The sequence below is a fragment of the Denticeps clupeoides genome, chromosome 6 (assembly GCF_900700375.1).
Source record: "Denticeps clupeoides chromosome 6, fDenClu1.1, whole genome shotgun sequence".
In the NCBI taxonomy this organism is placed as follows: domain Eukaryota; kingdom Metazoa; phylum Chordata; class Actinopteri; order Clupeiformes; family Denticipitidae; genus Denticeps; species Denticeps clupeoides.
The window spans coordinates 17768377-17786279 of NC_041712.1; the positions used below are offsets into that span (position 1 = coordinate 17768377).

At 47.1% G+C, this 17903-nt stretch overlaps 1 protein-coding gene across 6 annotated transcripts in view; it reads left to right on the top strand.

The window, feature by feature from the left end:
• Positions 1–3151: 3151 nt before the first annotated feature.
• The window catches only part of tcf7 (transcription factor 7), a 31709-nt gene continuing 16957 nt past the window's right edge, over positions 3152–17903 (top strand). For 3 of the 6 annotated variants that reach the window (XM_028982385.1, XM_028982386.1, XM_028982387.1), the window contains exons 1-3: positions 3212–3394; positions 3473–3542; positions 4076–4182. In XM_028982385.1, coding sequence (XP_028838218.1) covers positions 3212–3394; positions 3473–3542; positions 4076–4182 — 360 coding nt within the window. Of the gene's footprint in view, positions 3395–3472; positions 3543–4075; positions 4183–17903 lie in introns of all 6 variants that reach the window. The other 3 variants (XM_028982384.1, XM_028982389.1, XM_028982388.1) reach the window with 3 other exon arrangements.

A 17903-nucleotide genomic window follows, 5' to 3' on the forward strand; every position in this document is an offset into this window, starting at 1 on the left:
AAATTGTTTCAGCAGTTGGCATGTGAAAAAGCTTGAACAAAATCAACCCTGAATTTTATAAATGGCTCAACCAAATCCCTTCTATTCCATGTTATTGCACACAGTGCTAAGGAGGGAGTGGTTAAATGCATTGTTCATGCTTAGCCTGAGAAACAGAAGTCTAAACTAAAGTTTTCTCAACTTTTGCCACACCCCACAGCAACTTTAAGCCACAGATAAACACTTTCCACTGAAGAAACAAGTAGATGCACAGCTTTAAATAGAAGCACACTTTAGCTAGGAGGCAGAGAGGAAGGTGGGATTGTGATTTTTTATGAATGTGTGTGTGTGCGTGCGCTTGAGAAGCAAGGAGTGAGTGGCTTGGCTCCACATCAAAGGCCCGGCAAGTCTCTGCATTAACGAGGCCCTTTGTTTCCTGCCACACAGATTACAAGTCTCTCCCTCTGCTGCCAAGGCTCAGTTCATAGTGAACAGGGCACAGTAACCTCAGCACCAAGGCCACGTCTTTCCAGGAACGTTCAACCTCATTCCCATACACAAGCGCTGTAAAACAGGGGATCCCAAAACTTCCCCAAAGCAGGGGATCCCTAAACCTCCCCAAAACATGGACAAAAGATGGAATGTCAATTTTGGTCAACTTTGGTCCGTGGGTTTCTGTTGCTTCAGCCATTATTTGCTCGTGGCCCTGGGAGTGTGCTGGCCTGCAAGGTCCCAGTCATCTAGTCTGCTGCTTGAGTTGACACTGAATGTTTAATTGCATTGCACAATGGAATTGTCTGTTGAAAAGACATTAGGATGTAATTATTTTATTCATTTTCCTGTCATCTCTAGAAATGAAATGTGTTCTGATTTGTAGTAGATTCAGATAGATAGATAGATAGATAGAGCCACTCATATGGAGTGTTAGGAGTGCAGCTTTGCTGGAGAACATGTTGCTGGTTACTGGGAACAACCAATAAAAAACACACAAGTGGCTCGAGTTAAGAGCTGTTCCCTTCGATGTGGGCTAACCCCAATGAAAGGATATGGTTTAATTAGTTTGCTGCTTTAATGTGCCTGGAGTTTATTTAGAAAGCACAGTATATAATTTTTAGGAACTGCAATTTATCCAGTGCGCTATAAAAGTATGTAAAAGAGAACTGTTTTGAGAAGACTGGATTAAACCTTTCGAACATAAGCTATTGATCTGACCAAGAATGGATTAGTAAAGTACATTGACATCCCAAAAATAAGGAGAGTAACAGTCTCAAAGGAATGCACTTGGAAAACTGAATTGTACCTATAGGAATTGCAATTGGTTTTAGGAATCAGAACTGATGTGTTTGAAAACCAGAGGTCACCTCTTACAGCATTTTCTTTAAATGTCAGGCTTTCGCGATGGCAGCATGTGCGGCTGACCACAGATCTGGTTTTCAATCAGTGCCACGTCAGAACTGAATCGAGGACACGTGTGTTTAAAGCACGGGAAGGAGGTCAGTTTATTAATCTTGGCCAAAATGTCAGGAAAATGTCCGTTGTTTTCGACTTTTTGCTACTAGAATGATGCAGAAAGAAGGAATTTGTGTTCATTTTCAAGCATAATATTCTTGCAATTCATTTCAAACACTTCATATTGATGACTTTAGGTACATTTGTTAATTAACAAAGTACCCCTCCGTATCCCACATACATATCATCTGGCTCCATGGCGTAACATTCTGATGATCTTCATCAATGGTAACTCATGCTGTTACAGGTAGGAACACTGTTGGCTGACACTACATGACTTCTAGCTCATCTGCTAACAGCTTCTTCCACATCTCATGCTCCTGTGGCAGCGAGCTAATAATACAAGGAGTTGCATGCTGGAGATTCATTCATCAAGGTTGAAAGTCAAGGATGCAGTGCAGAGAGGGGTGCGAAAGAAAACCATGAAGTCTCTCTCTCTTTTTAATTGCAGACACACTCAAATAAACGGATAAGTGTTGGCAGTGAACACAGAACACCGGGCTGACCAAGGAGCAAAAAGAGGAGCAGTGAGGATGGGAGATGGGAGCAAAATCCTGCACGGCATTAAGAAACCATGAAGTAAAATGGTGTTGAGAAGCTGGCTCTGTGAAAAGCAGCTGTCTATATTTAATCAAGGCGAATAAACAAGGACTTTAAACAACTCATTTATAATTTAGATTTGCATACATTAAAGCGCACATTTTAATCTTTTTATTAATATGCATGGCTGATATTGTATAAATATGCGGCTTTATGCAAATAGCGGCCACATTTTTCTGTTTGTATTTAATTCTATTTCCCAGCTGTGGTTCGTCATTTCCATTCAAGTCGATAGATTAAGTCAAATATTCCATCGCCGCGCGCGGAATGAGTATAAATATTTCTGAATTAAAAAAAAAAAAAAAACGCAAAAGAGCGCGCACAACTTTAGCAATATTTAAAAGAAAAAAAGACACGGGTGTGAACTAAAAGTATTAAATGTGCCTTTTTTCACCTCCCGAGGTCGCATTTACAACAGAGCAGATAAAAGTTTGGTCATCAGCTTGATTAGCTCGTTCTACTTCGTACAGAGAGGAGACGGAAAATTGGCGGAAAATAACTTTTATTTTTGCCGTCCGTGGCCTCGATACCACACTTTAAAAAAAAAAGCACCAAAAAAAAAAAACTTGAATTGTTTAAAACAGCGAGTGCGTTTTTTTTATTACTATTATTTTAAAGTTGCGATAGTTAAAAAAAAAAAAAAAAAAAAAAAAGTCTCATGAATAACGAGCGGCGGCGGTGTCTCTTTAAGAGCGGGGAGCCCCGTCGCTGGAACAATCGCTCAACCCCCCCGAACGAGTGACTGGAAGTGCCAATCACCCGGCCGGGGCTCTTTGATGTCGGCGGTCCCAGCCCGGTCCGCAGCTCAAATGCACGTCGTGCCGCTGCCGGGCCGCACTGCTGCCGAGCCGCGCCGCCACGACAACTTTGCTCCTCTCTTCCGCCGCCGTCCGTTGGATAATAAAGCAGAATAAAAGTTTTTTTGGGTTTTTTTTTTCTTCTTCTCTCTTTCTTTTTTCTCCCCCCTCCCTCCTCCCTCGACGAACCTTTCGTTTAGTTACCGCGAAGTGCTACTGATTTCTTTTCTTTTTTTTTTTTTTAAATCTCTTTTCTTTTTTTGTGTGCGTGTGAGAGGGGGGTTTGTTTCTCGCGGAGCTCCTTTTATTTTTATTTTTTTTTAAAAATGCCGCAGCTGAACAGTGGCGGGGGAGACGACCTCGGGGCGAACGACGAGATGATCTCCTTCAAGGATGAAGGCGAGCAGGACGAGAAGATCCCGGAGAGCGGCTTCACGGAGCGGGACCTGGCCGACCTCAAGTCGTCGCTGGTCAACGAGTCCGAGACCCACCAGAACCCGAGCGCGGCGGTAGGTCCCGGCTCCCCGGCGCCCGCGTCCCACCCCGTCCCCGCGTCGCGCTCACCGCCCTTCCTCCGCTGCTTGCAGGTGATCCGGCGAGAGCAGGCGGCCGAGCAGCGAGGCTACGCGGACAAACACAGGGAACATCTGGACGACGGTGAGTTCTGGGCCAACTTTCCTGCAGACGCCGCGCTTACGACAGTGTAATAAGCATTAAGTCTTAATCATCACAGATAGTCACAAGTGTCTTTACATTTACGCCATTTATCAGACGCCCCTTATCCAGAGCGACTTACAGTCAGTAGTTACAGGGACAGTCCCCCCCCTGGAGCAACTTAGGGTTAAGTGTCTTGCTCAGGGACACAATGGTAGTACGTGGGATTCGAACCCGGGTCTTCTGGTTCATAGGCGAGTGTTTTACCCACTAGGCTACTACCACCCACACTTCCAGGCAGAAGAAATGTTGACGGTGGCAGCCATGACAGGCCAGGTAGTTGTGGTCCAGGTAGTCTGTCATCTAGAAGTTTTAATTTTTTACCCCCCCACCCCCTGCTAGAAGGTCTAGAAATGTGTGTGTGTGTGTGTGTGTGTGTGTGTGTGTGTGTGTGTGTTTTTGGAGGCGTTAATCTGCCCGTTAACCAGATCGGAGAAAAGGGCGCTGAAACGTGTGATGTGTTTTCTCTCCGCCAGTGTCAAAACACCAAGATGGGTCGATGTACAAAGCGTCGGCGTACTCGGGATACCCGTTCCTCATGCTGCCGGACCCGTACCTGGCCAACGGATCCGTGTCGCCGTCTGTAAGTTCTGTCTGTAAAAAAAAAAAAAAAAAGTTATGGCCCAATGCACATTTTTTTATTCTTTTTGCACATCCACACGTGCGTACCAGCTTCATTCGTGTTTGAATCTGCGGAGAGACGTCACTTTATCAGCACACCAACGTTCCCTTCTGGAACCACCAATAGGGCCCGCGGTTCCCGAACTGCGCTCTCGGTTGCCGGCGTGGAACTTAGTCAGTAATTCCCGTCCGGGCCTACGTACTCATGTCACTTCATCCGGATTTGGTTCGGTGGGACGTTGTGTTATTCTTTTTTTTTTTTTTAAATCCGTTGACGAATGGGTAATGAGTCGGACTGACCGCTTGTGAATTGTTTCCAGAAACTCATAAATGCCTCCCAGACAATTACTGTACGCCGCTGAAGCGTAAATGGCGGCGCGTGAGTCGGAGATGAAAAGGGAAGAGTGTGGCCCGGCGCCGCCCTTTTCTCCCCGGCGCGTATTCGGTTTCAGGCCCGGATTTGAGCGGCTCCGCGAAGATCGTTTCGAGCACTTTCCTCGCCGCGGGTCCCTCTCCCGAACGCCGCACAATGCTCACTTGTTGCGTTCCCTTGTAATTAGCCGGCGACGCCGCACAACCTGCGACTTGAAAGCCGGCACCGGCGTTATTGCAGGGTGGCCGGGAGCAGCGCGCCTGGAATCCTCCGGCTGAAGGTGTCGCCTGCCCGGCGCGTGACTGTTTAGGTTAAATGGCCGTTTCTTTCTTTCTTTCTTTCTTTCTTTTTTTACGTACTGCAGGGCTACAACCCGACTCGCATTGTTCCATCCGGGACTTTCTTAAAGAAAGTGGACTCGTGTTTTGTCGTGTCCCCCACTGAAGGGGTTCAGGGGAGTTGAGGAAGGTCGCTGGACATTCCCTCTGCAAGATGTAAAAAAAAAAAAATAATCCCGCCGCACATGGATGGTCCTGCTCGTCTCTTGTGTAAAGTCGGGGGGTTTTAGGGGATGAGGAGCAGCGTTGTGGCCTTCGTTTCAAATTAATATAGATATCAGTTGTCATCACAGCAGCTTCTGGGAGAAGGGAGGATTGGCGGAAAAATCCCCATCTCCCTTTTGTCCCCTGCTCTGTGTGTGTGTGTGTGTGTGTGTGTGTGTGTGTGTGTGTGTGTGTGTGTGTGTGTGTGTGTGTGTGATTCTCTGGATTACTACACCACATTGTTTCATTAGAGAGGATCATCGGGAGACAATCCACTCGTCTTTACCAAGGGTCAGCCCGCCCCTCTCCCTCCTTCCACCGCTTCTCTCGCTCCTCGCGTCTTTATGTCTCCGTTTTCCTCATCTCCATCTCTCTCTCTCTCCCCCTCGTCTCCATCCCAGTCCAACACCAGTATGGTATGGGAGGATAGGGATTTCTGACAGGTGCCGGTTTATCTGGCAACGGGAGTCTGGGTGGGCTCACCAGACACTTCCTGCAACTTTCTGGCTCTTTCCTTTGTGCTCCGTGAACTCGGACCCATAAACACTTTGACATTCATGGACATTTCTTTTTTTGTTCAGTTTTATAAAAGACGCCATGCTAATAATCCATCTGAATGTGCTGTTGTGCAGGAAACTGTCTCGGGGCTCTAAGTGTCCCGTCCATCCCTGGACTAAAGGATTCATTACACGTAAAGCCAGGGATTGGACGTGTCCCCCCCGATAACACGTTCTTGTCTTGCATTGTGAAGCAGTGTTGACTCTGGCTTGTTCGGCCAGCCCGTAGTCTCTGGGTAAACAATGGAAGGAACAGTGGCTTAGACTCCGTAATCCGTCCATTGAAGCGCTGGGGCTGGAGCGCTCCACTCCTGGCCGGGGACGATAAGGAGTCATCCTCGGATTTGCGGCTCTTTAAGAAAAGCCTTTTTTTTTGTGTGTGTGTGTGTGTGTGTGTGCGTATTTGTCCTCACGCCCTTTTTGCGACGTGTGGCTCGTAATGCGCCACGGTGTTGTGCCAGCGCAGTGCGTAACTGCGGTTATTCAATTAAACAACTTGGAACGCTTTGAAAGTGAACTGATGTCCCCTAGCCTGGACAGCCGTCCCCGTACCCGGCCACGGGAGGGCCGAAGGGTCCCGGCACAGTCTCAGGTGGAGGTGGCCTTCTGTCTTCATGTCCTGGGGTTGGTCAGGCAGCAGGAAGTGTCGGAGCCTGACGATTTAAATACGGACGGCGATAAGCGGGCCCTTTGAAGTGGCTGGACGGAGCCCTCGAGAGAACTGCGCAGGAATCCATTTCAAGAGGCGGAAACGTTTAGAAAAATATCAAAAAACCTGTTGAATTCCCTCCGGTGCTCGCAGCCGTAAATATTCACGAGGGAGTGTGGTTTGAAATGTATTTTTTATTTTTATTTTTTTTTTTTTCGTAAAAGACAACGCGACACGACTTTTGGCCAAAGCAAGTCCATTCGGAAGAGGTGAAGGCTATCGTTGGGGGCGCTTCAGACCGGCAGGGTGCGGCTCTGAACATGTCGAGGGCTGCCGTGTTTATGACACGCGCGCCGAAACGAGACGGGACAGGAGTGCCGCCGCTCTCGTAAACGCGCCCCCAGCCGCCGGAAGCTTCCGGCAGGAGACGCTGGTCCAGTCCCCGCCGTTCCGGGGTGGGGGGGGAATTGCGGGGGGGCGGAGGCACCAAGGTGACTCATTGACTTACCCGGCCGAGCCGAACTGCAGGCCGCGCCGCCGGTGTTTATGGAGCAGGTGGGCGCGCCCGCCCCCCCGCCCGCCACCCCCTCCCCAAACAGCCACAGACGCACAGTTCTCAGGCCGCCTGGTTAATGGGTTACAGACAGCACCCATGCGAGGGGAATCGTGAAAAGGTCATTTATTTTCATATTTTAACTCAACAATGAAAACAACTCTGTTGATGATTATGAATCAATCGGGAATTATAAAACGAGGAATCCAGTAGCTCAGCTTTCGGAAAGTGTAGAAACCTGTTTGAATTGAATTACAACCCAAAAGAGATTTTCATCATATTCCAATTTTTGAAGATCCTTTGGAAAGTGGCAGTGGTGTTTTAATTGCATTTGTCTATATTTACAGCATTTATCAGACGCCCTTATCCAGAACGACTTACAATCAGTAGTTACAGGGACAGTCCCCCCCCTGGAGCAACTTAGGGTTAAGTGTCTTGCTCAGGGACACAATGGTAGTAAGTGGGATTCGAACCCGGGTCTTCTGGTTCATAGGCGAGTGTGTTACCCACTAGGCTACTACCACCCTATATACTTTCTTAATTATCGTAAAAAAATATGAGGAAATGGGGTGGGTTCTTTTTTATCAATCGGCTTCTGGACTTCCCCACCTGTGTGAAATGTCTCGTAACTGGAATAGTGTGCATGTAGCCTGCTTACCAAGCATACTTTTCCTTGTTAGTTAAATCAAGAGGGGTCCTGGGGTGGTTGTGGCCTAGTGGGTAACACACTCGCCTATGAACCACTTACTACCATTGTGTCCCTGAGCAAGACACTTAACCCTAAGTCGCTCCAGGGGGGGACTGTCCCTGTAACTACTAGTTGTAAGTCGCTCTGGATAAGGGCGTCTGATAAATGCTGTAAATGTAAATGATTACCCTTGAATTGATTTGATGAAACGGATCTGGTTTTTGTTTCAATTCTTGACGCTCGGGTACTGTACGTTTTTAACCACAACAGCTCTCTTAATGAATCAGACCCCACTTTTTCTTTCTAGTTTTTCTCTTGAAATAAAATCTAAATGAGAAGGGCGTACTTATGCTAAATGAAAAGAGAAATTCCCCACCTCCATTTGAACCATAACCTTTGAACGCCGCTGTGACGCATTATCATTTGTCACTCGTCCTAATAAAAAGAGAGACAGCGTGGACATCTCGTTTAGGGACGTTATGACCAGTTGAACCGGTCGAGGTGTGTTCGGGGTGATGTGTCGGGACCCTGGGGGTTGGGGGTCTCCAGGAAACAGTGGTCTCCTGGACGGAGAAAGGCCCGGTCGACATGGCTTCGATTGGCCCGGCTCTCAGTTCTCACCCAGGTGCTTGTGTCTGTGTGGCCATTTGTCAGGCGTCGGGGGCGACGACGGGGCAGTGCGAGGTGGGACGGGGGGGGGGGGGGGGGGGGCCGCACCAGAACCCACTCTTGTGAGGTGCGAGGTCCATTGTTTGTTCCTGGCAGTGCTTAACACGTTGCATAAGTGACAATCCTGTTCTTTCTTTCTTTCAAAAAGATGAAGGACGTCGGAGCTCGTGGGGTACTTGCCTGCCATTTTTTTTTTTTTTGGTTTTGTGCCTGTATCCTCATGGTAATGGGTCATAAGACGTCCCTCAAACAGCGTATTTTCTGGGAGCCTCAACCAGCGCTGGAGCTAAATTGATGTTTACCACTGTTTTAACACAAATGACTGACTGTTTGCACGGCGAAGGGCTATTGCGGCGCGCCGGGCCTTTCATCTCGCGGCCCTTTATGACCTGTTTGCACTTGCGTCTCTTCATTTTCTCCCTTTTCTTTTTTCTTTCTGCAGTGCACGCGTGTTTTATGGGATCATTCCATTTTTCGATTTTCAATTGTGTGAGGCGCTCAGGTCTTTTAGACCCGCCAGTGTGCATTTCTTGGCGAGGTCGTGTGTGGAGTGGAGGGTGGGGTGTGTGTTGGTGCTGCCCGGTGGTGCCCGGTACCTGGCAAGAGGAGTTTGTGGTAAATGTGGGCCGCCGACCTTCGTTGAATCTCTGGGAAAAGGGCAACTTGGGCACTTGTCTAGGACACATGAACATTACGTACTCTCACACACACACACACACACACACACACACATACAGACAGAGAGTGGGTGCAGTGCCAGGTTAACATGGGGCTGCAGACTGCGAGGATAGGCGTGCCCAGCTGGCCTCTCGGCTTCCGTCCCTCGTGCGCAGTGGTGGAGGCAGGGTGGTTGATGGGTGCCTGGCGCAGATGGGTGGGTGGTGCAGGCAGAGCCCTGCGCCCCGCAGCCCGCCACTAGATGGGTATCAGATGGAGCGGGATTAGGGCCGCGGCCGATCACACCCACGTGGCTCTGCCCCATGTGGCTGCGCTGGCTCCACCAGGTCTGGGCACTCACTAATTCAGGAGGGGGAGGGGGGTTGGTGCTGGTGGTGTGTTAGAGGGGAGGGGTTGGTGATGGAGGCGTGGACTGACCTCAACAGTGGGAAGGTTAGATCAGATCCTTGTGGGACTCGTGTGTCCCTGACCCAGCAACCAGACTGTCATTGTGTGTGCATGGCTGCCATGTGCTTGATTTTCTGTCTAATGAAATATGACAGATTCGTCCATCACAATGACAACATTAGTCTGTGTTAGATTTTTTTTTTTCTGGGCTGCATGGCACATTCTGGAGAAAAAGCAGGGTTGTTAATGCTTAATCCCAAACATTCATTAGTAAAATGTGGAAAACAGAAAGAAGAAGAACTGCCCTGAAACATCTGCAGTGCATGAGACGGAGAGGATCGTGAACAAACCAAACAGTCGGGAGAGCTTTCAGAAGTTTCGTTCTCCTTCAAAAAGCCCCAAAAAAAATCCAACCATAGAACTCCCGGAACAAACACAAGTCAAGACTTTTAGTCGAGCAGATTCTGGGTTTTGTGACATTTTAATTACATGGTAATTAAGGCAAGTTATCGTTTGAAGAATATTTTCCTCGCCGTTGACTGCAGAAGGGGGTGTTTTATGATAAGCGTATAGTGTAGTCTGTTGTCCTTTGAGCTCTGTGTCTGTGTTTGTGTGAGGCCACAGTGAGTTTGCTGGTGGGACTTATGTCCCCTCACAATGAAGGGTCTGGGTAGAGCGATACAGGGTTATGAGTGATAACACTGATCCTCAGGCACAGCCTTCACATCCTTGTGCCGACAGAAGGGTCCTCACGGGCGAGCTGGAAAAGGTCCTGGTGGCTCACGGCGCTACCAAGGCGGCGAGTCTTCCTTTAATTTGTCACCTGCCTGGAGTCGTAAGTCAGCAGCTGGCTGTCACCACGAGAAGCGTTCGATTTTTGGGCCCAGGGCCGAGCTGCAGATGCGGCGGGACGGGGCCTTTCTCTCGGATCCAGTGGCCCTGTAAGCTCACATGCCGCCGAGCGGCTGCTGCCGCTTCGTCTCCTGACAAATGCGTTGCAGATTTAGGGCATCAGGATTGTAAATGAGATCATTGCGGATTCAAGTAAGTTCTGCTGAATTTACTGCTGTCGTGTAAAAGTGCGCCAGACCGTACATGCAGGTGTCTGTGAGTGAGTTTGAATGTGTAGTTTCCCAGAGGGTAGAAATGGGGCAATGTCCCATCTCCAGGGTCTCCAGAGTCTTCATCTTCAGTCCCACATTTCTGAAATGACATCCAGACCTTATTTTTACATTTACAGCATTTATCCAGAGCGACTTACAATCAGTAGTTACAGGGACAGTCCCCCCCCCTGGAGCAACTTAGGGTTAAGTGTCTTGCTCAGGGACACAATGGTAGTAAGTGGGATTTGAACCTGGGTCTTCTGGATCATAGGCGAGTGTGTTACCCACTAGGCTACTACCACCCTAAATATACCCTGTATATTTTTAATTATACATTTGATCATATCTGCGTAGAAATTTGACTGCAAAATTCATAAAATATGAATTAAGCACCAGTATAGTCCCACTTTTAATATATATGTGTATTCAAGTGGCTGAGGATCCTTTTTGAGAACACGTTACTGAAAACTTGGAAATGATGTTCATGACCGAATATTGCATTAATGATAAAACATGTCGTTTTACTTGTGGTCAAAACAAGATGAAAGACAGTTCTATAAGAAGGTGAGATGGTGATCAGGCCACAATGGTTTCAGAACGTCTCTCGTCCTATTGCAGGGTTTGATGAACACTTAGTAATTCCTGGTAATTATGATGTTAAGAATAATTATTGGAAATATTATGATGTGCCCAGAACTATTTTGATATGCAATTTTAGCAGATTTTGACAAAGGTATTGACACGTACTTATTTATAAATGGGCTGTGTTGCACTGAAGATCTCAGATGGAAAACAGAACGGTGATGAACCTGCATTAGCAATGAAACTGCTGGCCCGGCACTGCAGAGGTGCCCCACAGGCCTGCTGGTTAAACAGGAGGTATCCCAGTTCCGCTGGAGCCCTCGCTAAGATGTTATGGAATGTGGTTTTCTGTGTGGTTTCCCCTCTATGATCATCTGGAGCCAACTGGAAAGCATTTTGCAGCTAAAAATAGGCCTTCGCTTATGGGTTTTTGGAGCAAGGTCTTTGTGGATATCAAAGAGGGAAGGAAGGGGGGAAAAAACGAAACCCCGTCTAAAAAGCAGAGCGTCGTGGCTTTTAATGGTGAACGTGTGAGCCGTTATAGTGCTGTGGAGTTATTTAAACATTGCGAGATGTCAGAGGTCCGGGTGAAATGCGCACCGTTTGAATGGAAATGGGGGTTAATTGGTAATGGCCGGTCTCGGTTTCACGTCTAGTTTTCTTTAAGGCCGAGGCCTCTTTGTCATTCATCCGTATTTAACACCCAAACATACACACACGGTAATCGCTGTGGGTAAGCAGGCTCTGACATACACACACATCCTGTGTTCACCGATATCAAGGCCAAGAACTGAGAGTAGAGTGAAGGCAAAGTGGAGTGTGGTTTAGTGCTGTGTCTAGGTGTGTGTGTGTGTGTGTGTTTGTACGAATAACTTCATGCATGCTTACATGTGAGAAAGCAGTTGAGGGTGTGTGTGTGTGTGTGTGGCAGGCCTGTCTCACTGTCTCTCTCTTCTCTCAGCCTTATCTGATTTGAGTGCTGGGGGAGGAGTGAACAGGCAGCGCGGCAAGCGGAAGGGAGTTCGCAGTAAACAATGAGAAGATGGTAACCACGCGTGCACCTGGTGCACCTCACTGCGAACGACTTCAAACAGTCAAACGTCAAGCTCCTTAACTCTTTCGCGGCCGACTCGGTCGTCCTAAGGTGCAGGTCTGAAGCGGCGTCCCTCTTTCGACCTCCACCCTGTCGCCATTCGCAGCAGTGCTCCAGACGAGAGGCCACTTATGGTATTGACAGGCCACGCTAAACTGAAAAAAAAAAGGATATTATTTTAGGTTCGGCAGATGTGGTGGGATGAAACCTTCCCTCCGAAAAACCACGTGGAGATGCTAAAGTTTTTTTTTTATATATATTTCAGATATCTTAAAGATTTACGGTGGGAGCAGTATTGCAAATGAGATCATGGCAAATCCACAGGCCCCTTTCCCTGTGGTTTTTCAAAAGGAGGTCAATCATATATCAAACTCCCATCCTGTCCATTCTCCTAGGCTCCTAACCCCTCCAAAAAAAGTAATGTGTCAAATCAAACATGGACATAATTCCAGCATCAGGCTCAAGTAGATTTTCCTTCCCGTGAATTCATGCCAAGCAAGGGAGGGCTGCTTTCAATTAGAAGTTCATTAACAAAACGTTATGTCAATGTGAGGCATTTCTGATGAAAGGAAACAGGGGGGACCCCTCTTGGTTTTTGGTAAATTTGCCACACAAAAGACTCAGATTAACACGCTTAAATACTGACAGACTGGCCTGTTTGATTCTGGGGTCCTGGAGTGGGTGTTGGATTTACCGAGTGTCATTAAAAGTTGTTGCTTCTCTATCCAAATGTATGCATTAAAGCTGCAGAAAAGACATAATTCATGTTGGATTAACTGTTGCTGTATTTTGTAAATTGGAAGCGAATGTAATAAATCTGAATTTGGCACAATGCGGGCACTTCTGGAAGCCCGCCTGCTGCGAGTCGTTCATCTATGCGCTAACAGGGAGAGTAACTGAGGTCGGCCGGATTTGCGGAGCTGAATAGCTGCAGTGGGCACAGCGTCGTGGGTAAAGTGAGCAGGCCTGGCGTGCAAGGTTGTTTTGTGCATTTTCTAATGTTCGGTACAGATGTGTGAGGTTAGATCTGGTGGTTTACCAGGGAAAATTCAGCCACACATGCTCCAACGCATGGCAGCACGGATGGAAACTCTCACGGCCTTGTCTCGGTGGCAACCTCACCTGCCCGGTCTTTTAGCAACTCACCAAAACCACGTCAGCCTTGGGCCTCGCGCAGAGTGTCTTCATTGCCCCGTAACGGCTGAAGACAGCGGCAAAGCGAGATTTTTCCTCCGGAGTTTGTAAGAGCAGCTCTGTAGGCCCTTACAGCTGACATTTGTCCGTGAAACCCTATAGGCTGTCATTTGGTTATTTCATCCTGTTCTTTGTGGTGTGGCAGCAATTGTTAGTAGGGTTGGAGCTGCGGCTCGTGACGGTTGCAGATGCTCGAGAGTCGGCCAAGGCAGCCTGTCAACACCAGCCGCACACTGCAGTAGCAGCGCAAAGGCTGCCTGGAAGGAACGTGGTCGCAGCGGTTCGGTGCACTCGTCCCTCCATGTTGAGCTTGGCCCGGGATGAAGCGGCCCCGGCGGGGACTTTATCTGCGGCATCGGAGAGGGCCGCACTGCGGCATCATGGGAAGGGGAGCTGCTCCCGGTTTGTGTCTTGGCTCCGGGGTACATCTTGAAAGGGGGGGCGGGGATCCAGAGGCACATTAGTGTTGCCAAGTGTCCCAAGGGAGGATGAAGAGGGTGGCTTGATAGAGGAAGGGGAGTGTTTGAACGAGCGATGTAGCCACATATTTACATTACAAATCACTGAGGGACAATTCATGAAGGCGCGGGACAAATAGGGGTGGTAGTAGCCTAGTGGGTAACACACTCCCCTATGAACCAGAAGACCCAGGTTCAAATCCCACTTACTACTATTGTGTCCCTGAGCAAGACACTTAACCCTAAGTTGCTCCAGTCGCTCTGGATAAGGGCGTCTGATAAATGCTGAAAATGTAAAAATGTAAATAAGCACCAATGCACCACAGGGGCATGGAAGCAGCTCACCAGGGTCACGTTCGCCCCTTTGAGAGCTTGGCGAAGGACTCTTGTGCCTTCTGTAAACACTATTCTAGGAGGAGCAAGCACGAGGGAGCCCCGCCACTTTATTTTGGGGTGAAAATTACATACCGCGTATCGCTGACTATGTTATTTGTACAGATGATCGATTGCTCAATACCACCCTCTGTGCGGCAGCCTGACCGCAGCCCTGAAACCTCTGGCAACCACATTCCCTGGAGAACGTGCGCGCGAGCGCCCCAGCCAAGACAACCAAGACGACCAGGTTCTCCAGAGAATGGGAGCAGTTTACCCAGAACCTACCCCGAAAAGCCAGGAGCAGCATGTGGTTCAGATCCACCCCAGATGTCAGGGGCTCCTGCTAACGTCTGAGGGACTACATTTAGCCCTCCTCTCCAGCCAGGGCTCTGCTCTTTCCAGAGAGGGGGCAAATTAAAGTTAAATCCTGAACGTCTATCCTGATGGGTTCCGTTCGAAAATTGTATAATAGATGATACAACCTTCAAATACGAGGTCTCAACCCAACACAACGCCTGTGGGAGATTTTGTATTTGCATTTTAGACACCAACTTCTCCAAATGGGGATGTATTTGGAAGCGTGGCAGAGACTGGAGAACCTGTGACAATCTGAATTGAGGATGTAATGGTGACTTTAGTGGCTTTTCCCTTTCGTCGTACAAAGTTTATGGTCTTTTCCCAAACTCCGTGATCATCACAACAGTGATGAAGACAGGGGAGTGACCAAGGGAGGAAACAGAGATGAGAGGCCAGAACAACGGGCATCAGCCACGCCGCCCTCAACGAGTTAAAGTGTGGAAAGCGCACACGAGACAAGGCTCTCTCCATGAGCCGCTTTGAGTTTTAGAAGCAAGAGATGAAAGGGAATAGCTCGAACATCAAATCAATACTCCCATCAATAGAAGCATCTCCACGAGATTAAAGAGATGAGGTGTGGGGGGGAGTGTGCTGCTAATAGAGTACAAGGCAGGCAAATGGATGGGCTTTAATTGATGTGAGGAAGAAGAGAACATGGAGGGGAAGAGGCGGTAGAGGGGGGGGTGTCGTGCCGTGTGAAGGTGTTATAATGGCAGGACACTGCCCACCTAAAAGCACCCGCTCCTTGTCTACTATTGTCACAGAATCTGACCGTGTGTGTGTTTGGTGGGGGGGTCATTGCATCCCATGGTTCCCATTGATCTTCAGTACCCAATTCTGCTGTGACTTCCCACTCACAATGCATTAGTTGCTATAGGTGCGGGATTAGTGTTACATTTGTTTGCTCATTCGTGAAAGTTGGACTCTCAGAAAAGACATGCAAGGAAAACATGGATCGCCTTGGGTACATACAATTTTTATTTGCTCAATTATTCATCAATTCCTATTTAACTATTTTTAAATGTAAAAGATTGAAATGTTTCATTCCATGGGATCTTTTTGCTTTGGTCATTTTGCTCTGTGGGTCTCTGATAAAGACTATGTCCTTGTAACATTTTTCATGAAGCTGAAATATTTTTTTTACATTACATCGCAGAATGTATATGATCTTTTTTCTTTATATCGTGCAACCCAAGTTTATAGACAACAAATAATTCACTAAACCAGTGTGCAAATGTATTATTAGTGTTATTAATAGTAGTAGTGTGTTAAAATTGCCGGGAGATGGTTATCATGTTCATACGGCCGGACCGGGGGCAGCCTAAAAAGAAGACATGTCATAACCGCTCAACAAACATATTATTCAACGGGACTGATGTCAGCCATGCGTTTTTTTTTTGTTTTTATTTTTTCGTCTAATATAAAACGTTCAGTAAATGAGAACAGCATGTGAGCCTCAGCCAGCGGAGGGAATCTGGTTAAGGAATATATGAAGCATTCGAAAATACCCCTTCATGGAGAAGCCACAGGACAAGCCATGCGCTCAAGCCCGTCCTTTTTCGGGTTTAATTCGAACGATATCTGTGGCCACATCTGAGGGTTCTGGGCTGTGATATTTGAGCTTGGAGACCTAAATTGGAATCACTGGTGGGTTTCAGCCTCCCGTGTGGTTTCAGCTTTGGGAAGCAGGTCCATGATGTCACGCTGGCAAAGCGGCCAAAGCTTGTATTGCTAAAGCAAGATCTCTGTCGATTCTGCGAAGATCTGGCAGGTGTTTTACTCGTGTTGTCAGTCAGGACCCTCTCCCGTCATCCAAAACGTCATAAAAGAAACTTTATTTTTAATCAAACTAACACAACTACTTTGAAAAGGGGTAACACTTTTTAAAGCACATTTTAAGATATTTTATTTTCCAGACAGTCTAGTCAACAAACAGAGGCTGTAATGTTAACAGAAGATCAGAAAGTAAGTGAGATTCAGAAAATCAATGGCAATAAGGTTTGCAGGTTTTTTTACAGCTTAAAAAAATTAACCACAATTTAGGTGATTTTTTATTCACTTTAGTCAATCAAATAGTGGAGATATGATGTTACGCTAACTGAATTTTAAAAATGGAACAGAATTTCGATGTGTTTTAATATCTTCAGGACAGTGATGATAGCAACATGCTAATTCCCAAATACAAACTTAAGATACTAAGACTTTGCTAGCTCAAAAGTGAACCTGACTTTAGTTGTTTTCAATTACTTAAGTAAAAATATATATTTTTATGTGTCAAATGACACATAAAATGCAATTATAATTTACTATGATTTAACAAAATTAAAATTGGTTTAGGTTACAGAACATCTTCTTGCCACAGGTTAGAAGTGATAGATTGTTTGAAGAGATATGCAGAGTTCTTGTGTAAGAAGAATAAAGTTTTATCCAGTAGCATTGGTATGTTTAAAGGTTTGCATTTGTCAGTTTGTTAACATTGATCTTTCCAGGCCCAGCTCTGGGCTTGTCAGCAGTCGTTTTCCTTTTGAGAATATGCTGACCTGGGATCAGTGCTGATGCAGATGTTTTGTATCAGCCGAACCCACACTTCATCATTTGGCGCAGATTTAAGATCAGGGTCCTCCATCGGCCAAACCTCACGGTGTGGTAACCATGGGAACGGCATGACTTCTTCCTGGTGCAGAGAGGGCCCGGCCCAGCAGGTGGTCCGGGTTTGTGGGGGGGTAGGGGCACCTCCACTGCAATCGCTTCGTCCAGAGGGGCACCGTGAATTAATCAGAGGGAATAAATTATTACATGAAAGCCTGCATCTCGCCCCTGCAGAACCGTGCAGTGCATCATAGCTTTCCTCCCTTCCCTGAAGTTACACTTGCAGTTTAAGAAACATTAGGAAGGATTTAGCGCTGTGTGCTGTGCATGTCTTCCAGTATTATTTCACTCACCTTTTCACTGCCTTTATAGAAATCCTCTGTATTGCCTCTTGAGACTTTAAATCAGAATTTTATTTCAAGGTAAAGAAAATAATTCCTTGGCCTATTAATGAACTTAAAGATATCTCTGATTAGCATTTATAATCTTTAACTGAATCATGCCGTCTAGCCTCATGGTGGAGAGAGCAGATGTTAACCTGTGGTCCTGAAGAGCTAATAATATCTCTTCCTCTAAACCTGCTACGTAGCAACCAGCTATGACCATGTTCTAGATAGTAAAAGGGATAGCTGGAGACCATCCTTGCAGTTTTTGGGCAGAAGACTGGAACAAGTCATGTCCCCCCCTGGGTGACCGCCCAGAGCCCAGTTTAACAGCTTCAGAACATCTATCGAACATGCCTTTGGACCGGACCCCTTGACTGGGACTGACCTGGAGAATAAATATTTTATGTCTGATGATGAGCTTTAAAGAGCTCGGCTCCAAACCACTCTTCG